The 10,000-nt window shown below is 50.6% G+C and overlaps 5 protein-coding genes and 1 long non-coding RNA gene across 6 annotated transcripts in view; 4 read left to right on the forward strand and 2 right to left on the reverse strand.

Moving 5' to 3' along the window:
- The window catches only part of LOC126577289 (mediator of RNA polymerase II transcription subunit 8-like), a 944-nt gene extending 622 nt beyond the window's left edge, over positions 1-322 (forward strand). The window contains exon 2 of the mRNA XM_050238798.1: positions 1-322. This exon is cut by the window's left edge and continues 272 nt beyond it. Within this exon, the coding sequence (XP_050094755.1) occupies positions 1-319 (319 nt within the window). The 3' untranslated portion in view covers positions 320-322.
- The window catches only part of LOC126577262 (putative mediator of RNA polymerase II transcription subunit 12), a 222,942-nt gene that overhangs the window by 176,979 nt on the left and 35,963 nt on the right, over positions 1-10,000 (forward strand). The gene's annotated exons all lie outside the window — the stretch shown is intronic.
- On the reverse strand, positions 331-1,334 carry LOC126577297 (uncharacterized). The gene is made up of 2 exons (XR_007608330.1): positions 571-1,334; positions 331-490 (listed from the first exon to the last, which is right to left on the reverse strand). It is a non-coding gene; the product is annotated as an uncharacterized LOC126577297 (long non-coding RNA).
- Positions 1,420-9,004, forward strand: LOC126577265 (mediator of RNA polymerase II transcription subunit 24). Its single transcript, XM_050238754.1, has 5 exons — positions 1,420-1,673; positions 3,158-3,244; positions 3,318-5,569; positions 5,704-6,219; positions 8,838-9,004. Exons 1-5 carry the CDS (start codon positions 1,560-1,562, stop codon positions 8,935-8,937), a joined length of 3,069 nt encoding a protein of 1,022 aa, XP_050094711.1. The 5' UTR covers positions 1,420-1,559; the 3' UTR covers positions 8,938-9,004.
- Positions 6,665-8,416, forward strand: LOC126577277 (luciferin 4-monooxygenase-like). Its single transcript, XM_050238778.1, has 2 exons — positions 6,665-7,209; positions 7,276-8,416. Exons 1-2 carry the CDS (start codon positions 6,665-6,667, stop codon positions 8,414-8,416), a joined length of 1,686 nt encoding a protein of 561 aa, XP_050094735.1.
- LOC126576690 (uncharacterized) overlaps positions 9,021-10,000 on the reverse strand; it is a 2,390-nt gene continuing 1,410 nt past the window's right edge. The window contains exons 3-4 of the mRNA XM_050237996.1: positions 9,160-10,000; positions 9,021-9,111 (exon numbers count right to left, since the gene is read on the reverse strand). The exon at positions 9,160-10,000 is cut by the window's right edge and continues 309 nt beyond it. Of these exons, the coding sequence (XP_050093953.1) occupies positions 9,021-9,111; positions 9,160-10,000 (932 nt within the window). The remainder of the gene's footprint in view (positions 9,112-9,159) is intronic.

Here is a 10,000-nt window from a genome sequence, read left to right on the forward strand (position 1 = left end):
GATCTCGCACGTCTGGGATATCCTGAACAAGGCGAAAGAGGACTGGGAAAATGAATCTTCCACCCGGCCAGGCATCCAGCAGACTAGCTCGATGGCCGACACTCAGGCGCTGGTGGCTGCCGTGGGTGTCGGTAATGGATTGACCGTGCCTGTGGTGCCGAACGCTGGTGTCATGATACCGCCCGCCATTCGCCAGGGCTCTCCAATGGGCCCGATTCCGCCGGTCGGTGCGGCTCCGATGGGGAAAATTCCGTCCGGTATTAAAACTAACATTAAGGCGGCAAACCAAGTGCATCCGTATCGACAGAACCAGTCGTAAGACACAGAGAATATAAGGCAACCATTTTCATCTATTTTCCATACAAAAAAAAAACGCATATTTCATCAATTCTATCCGAATAATTTCCTCGCGAAAAGGCTCCTCTGATGCAATGAGGACGCGATGAGGCGCCTGGCCCGGGATGTTCTGGAACTCCAACGGTACACCGTTCTGTGAAGAAGTAAAAGGATGAGCTGCATTGAATTGCAAATCATTGTTGCACTGATTGTTTCAATTGTTTCCAGACTTACACTATCAACGATCGCAATACCGATGATGGGTGCCCGATGTTTCATTTGAAATTCCTCCGCCAGCACTGGTAGACCCTTAGGAATGGTGGTCTCGGCCGGTGCAGGCGGGGATTGTTCCTAGGCTGCATGATTATCCGGTACACGGGCAGCCGCTGCTACCGGTTTCGGTGGCAAATTGATCACAAAACTGAAACACAACAGTGAACCATCGAGCCCATGCCATCATCGACGGGACGCGCCTCAATCTGGCGCTCCACTGCCGGCCGGCGGCCACTAGTGACCACTTGCTCTGCATAGCGATGCAAGTTAGTGCGGCCGGTGGCAGCACTTGCTGCACACCCGTAAACTGCACACCCTCGAGAATCGATTCGTTTTCCTCCAAAAGTGAGCTCCTTCCGGTGAAGAGGCAGTGGAAGAGTTCGGCGGAGTCTCAAAGTTGGCCATCACAACATTCCCTGCCGTTCCGGCGATGACCAGCGTGCCCGTTTGTGGGCACAGCTGAATCTTTTTCACCGCCAACCGCGGAACTGACCGGCCTTCCGGAATGGTGGTTCACCATCTTCCTCTTCCAGCTGCTCCGCCTTGGCCGCAGGACGATCACCGAGCGATTCCAGATAGAAGACGGGATGCGGGGGCCACGGCTACATCTACCAGCACCAGACACATCTTGCGATCGCGGAACAGCACCGCACCAGGCTGATACCAAACCCCAGCGTGGCTATTTCGTCCATCTCGAGATGCCGATCGGCAAAGAAAAACGTCAACAACTGGTACAACTTGGTACAACTTGGCACAAATAATAGAGCTGACAGCTCGTGAAAAACCAAAACAAAGTTCCGCGTCACGGACTTGCGCTTTTCCCCGTTTGACCGCGACTTCACGACACTTTTTTCGCGAGAAACCGGCGTGAAAAGTGGAAAATCCCCGTTTTGTGACATTCAAGAAGATTTCATTCAAGGCATTCAAGAAGGCAAGAATTCGCAGTGAAAATGATTATCGACAGCCCGAAAACGACCAGCAAAACGACGCTACTCAAGCTGATGCTGTTGCGAGCATGGAAGGAGCGTTGGACGGACTGCCAGTGGGGTATCAACGTGAAGACGGTAAGCAGCTTTCACTAAGCATCATCCGCCTGGACTGCCCGTTCGAACTCTTCGAGCAATTGCAGCTGCTTCGCCGTAAGGTGCTGCGGTACTCGCACCTGTATAGTGAGGAAATGATCTCCAACATCCCGGCGTTGCTTAACGTGAAGACGGTAAGCAGCTTTCACTAAGCATCATCCGCCTGGACTGCCCGTTCGAACTCTTCGAGCAATTGCAGCTGCTTCGCCGTAAGGTGCTGCGGTACTCGCACCTGTATAGTGAGGAAATGATCTCCAACATCCCGGCGTTGCTTGTCCTTTAAACCCTTGCCTCGCAACCGTAGCTCTGTGCCGCTCTGCGTTCCCGGGTCCAGCTGCACGTTGAAAATCCCCTCAATGCCGCGAACAGAAAGATCACCCCCACGAATGGCTTTCAGCATCGAGACGCACTCGGTGCTGTAGATGTGTAGTCCGTTCCAGCGGAAGTGGTTGGCATCGGGTACGTGCAGTATGAGCGTTACCTGTCGCTGCATTCCCGGGACACGCACCTTCAAGCGGTCCTTGTGCCGGGACAGCTTCGGAATGTTCACCACCAGTTGATGGTCTTTTACGATGATCCGCCTACCGTGGCACTTGGGACAGACCAGGCGCTGGGGTGCATGTTTACTGCCGTTGCAGAACTTACACGGTACCCGCAGGTGGCCGGTTTCGGTGTGTAACAGCTGCATACCGGTGCCGTGACAAATGCTGCAAACTTCGCCCCATTCCGAGCTGCTTCCTGAATAGGAGCATCGGTCACATTTCACGCCAATGGGCAGCGTCAGCTCACGGGTTGCTCCCTCTATCGATTCCTTGATGCTGATGGTCATAACAACGTCCTCGTAGTTAAGCACATTCAACAGTTTCGCACTTGGTATCGCTGTACGGCAACCGTCCAAGGGCAGTAAACGGTTATTTTGCCGTGCAATGTTCCGGTACAGACTGGGGTTTAGATCCACCATGCTTCTGGAATGCTCGCTGTGATGCCTTAGTTCAATCGTCAACGTTTCGTAAGCTTCGGTAATTTGGTTAAACTTCAGTTCCATAGTGGCCTTTTCGGAATCCGTAACCGCCTGTACAGTGTTCCGATCAGGATGGAACTGCTTTGCCAGCTGGTAGTAGGCTTTCTTGATGTCCGCAAACGATGCTTTCCGCGATACACCGAGCACGGAGTAGTAATCTGGTTTCGCTGAAATCGGCGCAGAAATGGGCCGAGTTTTGGCGGTAGACGATTTCGTGCCGTCTTTGGGATCACATTTTCGAACATCGATGAAGGGAGGTGATTTTTTTGCCTTTCCACTAATTAACCTTGTTAAACTGGTTGCAAATCGTAATTTATCGCCCATAGCTGAAGCAAAGAAGGAACAGTCACTAATCGTCCATGGTTTGCTCCGTCTCGCTTTTATTCTACACTAAACACGCATGGTTACTATGAGCGATACTCACATTTTCATTCTATTATTTCAGGTGCTTACTAGAGGCGTAAGTGGCGATGTCTACAATTTGGCCGATGCAATCATCCAGCAGGCGGTGGTTGGATCGGGAGCCAATATGGTAAGCAGAGGGTAACGATCACTCTTCTTCAACCCATCGAGTGTTAATAAAACATCGTTATTCATAATTTTAGCTGTTCCTGTCTTACCTGAAGCACTCTCTGTGTGCTCATCTCATCTCGCATGCTGCCGTTCTGAATCGTATCGCAAAGTACGAGCACTTCGATAAACACCACTGTTTGATAGCGTTGCTAGATTTTCTGCAGTCGATCATCGACGGCGTAACGTGCCGGGGAAAGCAGGAAGAATCGATTCTAACCAAAGCAGTCGTTTCGCTGGTCCACTGGTTGATACAAATCTACGAGTGCGCCATCAAATCGTACGCCGAAAACCGCGCCCTTACGGCGGAAGAGGAAATGGTGGTACAGAAGGTGGCTATCGTGCTGGAGCGTATCGTCGATAGTCCTTTCCTGTTGGGTGTACTGTCGATCGGCAAGTACGAGACGCCGGATCTGTTTCTTGCGCTGCAGCACCGGTTCAATGGGATCAACAATATTACAATCACGACGGGCTATGTGGCGCAAGTACCTGGGAGTCAAAAGAACCCCGTTACCGTCACCGATTGTATGCGCAAGTTGGTGCTTATCGAACTGGATGCCTCCGAGATGAAACTGTTTGATGGCGGGGTAGTGGAACCGATCACCTACTGTCTACAGCCCTTGCTGGCGGTTGAGGTGTTACTGAATCCGATGTCCGATACCGCTCAGTATGTGTCGCAGTTGATCAATCTGCGAAGATTGAAGGGTTTCTCGAACGCTCGTTTGTACTGCGAGTTGGTACGCGGATGCTTCATGTCGTTGAACAACGTTGAGGGCACCTCGAAGGAATCACTGCTTTGCGCATTCGCCTTCATTAGAGTGCCGCATATTATGCGGCAGTTACATGGCCGCTTGAATGGCAAAGAACAGACTGAAGAAACCACTAACCAGACGTATAGCGTAGATGTGGTGGAAGCATTCGAGATGCTGCTGCAAGATACACCGGTACTGGACTATATGGACATGAAGTGCGCATGCAACGTGGTCGAGTGTCTGTTGAAGGAGCTTGCTAAACACAACCTTGTCACCGAGGTCCACGTGAAGCAGTTCGTGGCACAACGGGAACCAGTTACGCTCTGTTTGCAGAAACTGGAGACAAGCAATACGCAGCTGGCGATGATGCTGAAGTTTGTGTTTCGTGTTGAATCACCGCTCGCTGGCATACTGAAGGCACTGTCGACCGATTTCAGCAAGGTACAGGACGCTCTGCTCGCCATGCTCTGCCAAGTGTTGACGGGGAATGGGTTGGATCTCGTGCTGTCCGTCGCTTCGGTTGAAGGAAAGTTTAAGGCGCTCGTCTCGGGTCTTCTCAAATGCAACGATTACGCCAAGCAGGCAACGACCGTTGAGCTCGGTAAAGCGCCCGCCACTCGAGCTGCACTGTTCGATGTTACCTTCATGATGCTGGCATTTGTAGCGCAAAGCTACGGTTCCGATGCGATAGTGGCAGAGGGAGGTAATACGTTCTTCGAAAAGTGGGTCCGCGAATTTATGGTGGAGCGCAAGAAGACCAAATCCCCGATGACGATGGTTAAGCAGGCTGATCCGATGGTGCTGGAGGAATTGATTATGGCACTCAACAACACCGACGCAGGCCTGAAGGCTTCGAATCTTCGCTGGGAAGACATCTGCTACACGATACCGGCTCTGTTGCATCAAGTATTGATGGCATGGGAAAACGAAACCCTTTCGCCGGTGGAGATCAAGAAAATGCTCGATGGGCTGAAGGCTCAATTTTGCTCGTTTGCCGTCTGTTCGGCATCGTGGCTGTGCGCTTACATGCAGATGGTGCGCCAGGATGAACAAGTGAAACCGATGAATATGGTACAGCAACTGTGCAGTGCCCTGAGTGGGCCGCAAGCGGATGAATGGCAACAGCAGGACTACGGCAAGGATCGTTTCACATTGATGGGCCAGATCATACGTAAGATGCAGCAAGAGTTCCAACGGATGCCCCAGATCAATCCCAAACTGAAGGCCCTCTTCCCGAGCCAGCACATGGTATCACATTTGCCGCTCGAGGAGCAGTTCGAGGAAGCATGGAAGGCAGTGGCCGAACGTGGTTGGTTGCCGATCGAGACCACCTTCCTGTTCGACACGCTACTGCAATCCTGCGGTCCGTTGTGGCTTGTTGAGAAGCTTATCGCCAAACTGTTTCTCTGCAAGTACGTACGAGAGTTGAACAAAACGATGGATCTTATCTTTGCCATCATGCACCTGGACCTCGAACGGTGTACGATTGCACTGCTGTCGCAGCTCGTACCGATGATGCTGCTCAACAAACAACAGTGAGTATTGCCTGGCCAACGAAACAAGAGTAATGATTTTCTTTCAATAATGATTCAACCACAATCACCGCTCAACTCACCGCTAACTTCTTGTGCTTTCCAGTAACGAAGTGCTTTGCTTCTTTTGTTTGCAGAACACCTGAAATCGTCGATCCACAGTCACGCGTACTGGCCAAACTGTGCGTATACTGTATTATCGTGACGATGGAAAATTCGCTGACCACCACGAAAAAGCGAGCTCGTGCACCAGGTGGTCCAGCTGACGCAGAGGATTTAGATACGCTCTGTTCGAGTGCAAAACTGCGCAAAATTGAACTTGATGGAATGGGCGTTGGATGTGCCAGTGACCCGATGACGGCAGACTTTTCGTTAGACAGTGCCCTTGACGGCAACGGCTGGGAGATGACGACAGTCAGCCTGAAGGAACCTTTGCAGAGTTGTTTGCAAACCCTGTTCCGCACATTCACGCAGTACATCACCACCAACGAGCTGTCGCCGAAAGTGTACTTCGTGTTCCAGTTCCTGTCGCTGCTGGTGGAGATTGGACGCGACCGTATCATGTGCGTGCTGAAGCTGATCCCGAACGGGTTGATACAGAATCTGCTGAAAATCAATGCAACCGATGAAGTGACGGTTGGACTGATTCTAAGGTATGTACCACTTAGTCATTCCATCTTCTGAATTTAGTTCCTCCTGGCGAACGGCGCTCAGTAATCGATATGATTAGCCACGATAATGCTTGGGGAAGCTCAACAATGACGATATTAACGAGCTGATGTAATTTGGGAAATTGTTAGTTGTGCACTCGCCAATTAAATGAATCAAGGAGAAGAAACCGTACCATTTGCATTTGGTTTCGTATCATTTATGCAAATTATGCGGCATGGCAATGCACCGCTCGAATGTCGAAGAGTTTCGAATGGCCTTGGTTCAACGATGCCAAGCCTCCCCTGCGCAATATTTATTTAACGGCAATCGGGGGAGGTTTGGAAATGGTTAGATCCTTTATAAGGGAAGATCCTTTATTAGAAGGTCTCCATCGTTTCGGCTTCCCGGAAGTATTCAGCTACCAAAGGAGTCTTGTGTTGCTTACTAATGGCAAATTGGGCGGCGGTTTTCGATGTGATATCGAAAAGCTGGCGTGGTGCTCCACTGCCATCGTTGTACAATCCTCACCAAAGCCTCGGTGAGCTACTGTTTCGCGCCCTGCAGCGTGCACCGACGCATGTAGCACAGGTTAGTGCTGATACGGGACGTATAGTTACGTACCGGGAATTGTTCCATTGGAGCGTTCGTATCGCTCAATCTCTACCGGCCAAGTGTGGTGTTGTGCCGAAGGATATTATAGCAGTTGTGGTCCGTAACGGGGAAAAGGTGGCACCGCTGGTGTTTGGTTGCTTCATGGCTAATATCGCTATTATTGCGTTGGATCCATCGTTTCGTGTGGAGGATTACGAGCATCTGATTGGGCTGGTCCGTCCGAAGATGGTTGTGTGTGATCCGGACTTGATATCAATTCTACGACTGGTGTTTGTCAAGCTCACTTTTGAACCACAACTATTGGTGATGGACGGTCCAGGCGATGACTGCCTTACGATCGATGATTTATTACAACCGACGGGTAATGAGAAGAATTTTACGTGAGTATCCAACTCAGTCGGTCGATTCGTGCTCCTTAGCTAGACATTCCCTTATTCTTCCCTTAGACCGGGCCACTTACCCAACCCATCCACCGAACTGGCGTACATTCTTTGTTCATCGGGGACTACGGGGCTCGCGAAAGGTGTGTGCATGTCACATTCCGCTTGTATCGGGCGGATAACTCGAGTATTCGAGGCCTACCTAACCGATCGGATCCTGTGCTTTAGTTCGCTCTATTGGATCAGTGGATTCGGAGCGCTGCTGGTCGGCACGATGAGCGGGGCAACGCGTATCATTACTCGGGATCCTTGGAGTGCGGGCTTAACGTTAGACCTTATAGAACGGTACCGCGTGACAATCCTGTTCCTTCCTCCACCGCATCTGACTCAGCTGCTAGTAAACGGCACGATTGGTATGGCCGATTTTTCGAGCGTCCGTCACCTGCTGACGAGTGGTGGACCACTGCCGGATGAGGTAAAGTGTTCGATGGAGCGCTATCTAACACACCCAGAAGCCGCCGTATTACCATGCTACGGATTGACGGAATTCTGTGGTGTCAGCATGGGTACCAGGAGGCACTACAAACCGGATTCCGTCGGTGAAGTGAACCCGTGCGTGGAAGCGAAGATCGTTGGTGAGGATGGCATGCCACTCGATTGTGACCAGGAGGGCGAATTACTTCTGCGCAGTGATTTTACGTTTCTCGGGTATTACGACAACCCAACGGCTACGAGCGAAGTACTGGATCCCGATACTGGTTGGCTGCGAACCGGTGACATTGCCCGGTACGATGCTGACGGAATGTTTTACATTGTGGGTCGTAAAAAGGAGATCATGAAGTATGGTGGATATCAGGTATCACCCCTTGAGCTGGAACAAACGATCTTTCGTTTGTTTGGTGATGGAGTTGGGTCGCTTACTCGTGCCCTGCGGCTAGTGTGCGTAGCTGGTGTACACGAGCGGGGCAATGATCTGCCTGTCACCCTTGCTGTACGCCTACCGGGCGTGTCCATCAGCGAGCAGGAGATAGTAGATGGTGTGGCGGATGTGGTAGCCGACTGTAAGCGCCTTCGTGGTGGAGTGTTTTTCGTCGACAATTTACCGCTGACGTCATCGGGGAAAATTGCGCGGAAACGATGCCGTGATTTGGCGCTTCAGCTGTACAAAGAACGGGAACAAGATGCGGCGAATGAGATGATGGAGTGATCCGCCGAAACTGCTGCTAAATTGTACCACTAATATTATCTTTTATATCAAAGAAAGAGATTCACGGTTGTAATAGTGTTTCTATCCTTATAAGATCTTTGAATAAAATATGAATTTAGTTGTTTCTTGCTTTTTTGGCACCATGTTGCTTTGTTGCAGTCGATGTGTTAAGAGTGGCAGGATTGCTGTTATTTCTTAACGCTATGGAAACGGTGATTCTGATCGTTATGTTCAAAAAATCTTAAAATAAATAACAAAACTTCGACCAAAAGGGTAATTTTGTATTCTAACATGCATTTCAAATCATATAAAAATTGTCGGATAGCGCAAGAAATCTATTCGATTTCCTTATGTTACTTCCTTCCAAATAGTATATTCTTGTTAAATTCAAACCAGTTTCTTTTTTCCCCTATTTCAACAGACTGTACGATCTCTCGACCACCACCGGACGTCAGTTTGCAATGTCTGACGTATGTCTGCTACGGAACATCCAGTTGCGCAAGGATAGTATAAAATTATAATGCGTATTTTTTTATTTAAATATACACACTCGCTGTACCGAAGTGTTCTACTGCCACTTTCCAATGAAACCAGTTACCTCGTTCTAATGTGCTAGCCGGAAACTCTGATGACTGGCCCGGCTACTGCCGCTACTATCCGAACTGATCACACTGATGGTTTCACCGATTTGCAGCCTACCCATCATATGGCCAAGATCCGGACTCGTACCAAGGGAATCGAACGACCGCATTTGCAGCTCTTGGTTAACGTTGGCCACTTCTTCGTGCAATCGCTTCCTGTACCGCCACCAACCGACACCGAACGCAGTGACGACGATGGCAATGGAACCTATAACCATGCCACTGATAGAAGCCGCCGACAGGGTAGAGCGACCGTCGCCCTCCTGTGCACTGTCGTCCGGTGGGTCCACCAGTTCCATGGTGGCAATGTGTTCCGTTGGATGGCCTTCGATTTTACCCGCACAAATCCATTCCCCAACGTCATCCGGTCTAACGCTAGCGATCACCAGCGAACAGGAACCTTTGGTCAGATCATGGTTAGGATTCGTGTAGTATCGCTCCAGAATGGGCCGCTCGTTGGTTACGTTTTCATTTAAACTGAATGCTTCCCCCGTTGGCGTCACGAAGCGACAGTACTGTAGCGGAGTTCCTTTCGGGATCGAATCACAGCCCAGTACGGCCGGAAACTCCGGTCGCACTTCGACCTTGTCGGCCACACTGATCATCTGCGACTCGGAGATGCGAACCGTGAACGTGGTCGACACTTCCACTGCCGATATGCGTCCATTGCCTGCGTAACAGTGCCATAGGCCGGCATGTTCGAGATCGGAGATCGATTCGAGCGTAATCCCGCAGTCACCCATCGCTAGAGAGATCCCGCTGTACCAGTGGCCAGTGTTGCCTTCTGGGGCAAGGGCTTCCGACAGTGAGTAGAACTGTCCGTGCGGTCCGCGGAACCAACAGTAATCGATGGGTTTGTTCACGTTGCACTGTAGCATTGTGAGCGTTCGGTTTTGTGCCGTTACCGTTGCTTCCCGTTCGATGATCGCTAACGGGAGGACAG

This window comes from Anopheles aquasalis, chromosome 3, assembly GCF_943734665.1.
Source record: "Anopheles aquasalis chromosome 3, idAnoAquaMG_Q_19, whole genome shotgun sequence".
Taxonomy (NCBI): domain Eukaryota; kingdom Metazoa; phylum Arthropoda; class Insecta; order Diptera; family Culicidae; genus Anopheles; species Anopheles aquasalis.

Excerpts from the sequence above, each read along its gene's own strand:
- LOC126577265 (XM_050238754.1), top strand. The coding sequence starts at position 1,560 with ATGATTATCGACAGCCCGAAAACGACCAGCAAAACGACGCTACTCAAG. Across the intron at positions 1,674-3,157 it reads GGGGTATCAACGTGAAGACG|GTGCTTACTAGAGGCGTAAG; the intron begins GTAAGCAGCTTT and ends CTATTATTTCAG. Across the intron at positions 6,220-8,837 it reads ACGGTTGGACTGATTCTAAG|ACTGTACGATCTCTCGACCA; the intron begins GTATGTACCACT and ends CTATTTCAACAG.
- LOC126577277 (XM_050238778.1), top strand. The coding sequence starts at position 6,665 with ATGGCAAATTGGGCGGCGGTTTTCGATGTGATATCGAAAAGCTGGCGT. Across the intron at positions 7,210-7,275 it reads GGTAATGAGAAGAATTTTAC|ACCGGGCCACTTACCCAACC; the intron begins GTGAGTATCCAA and ends TTCTTCCCTTAG.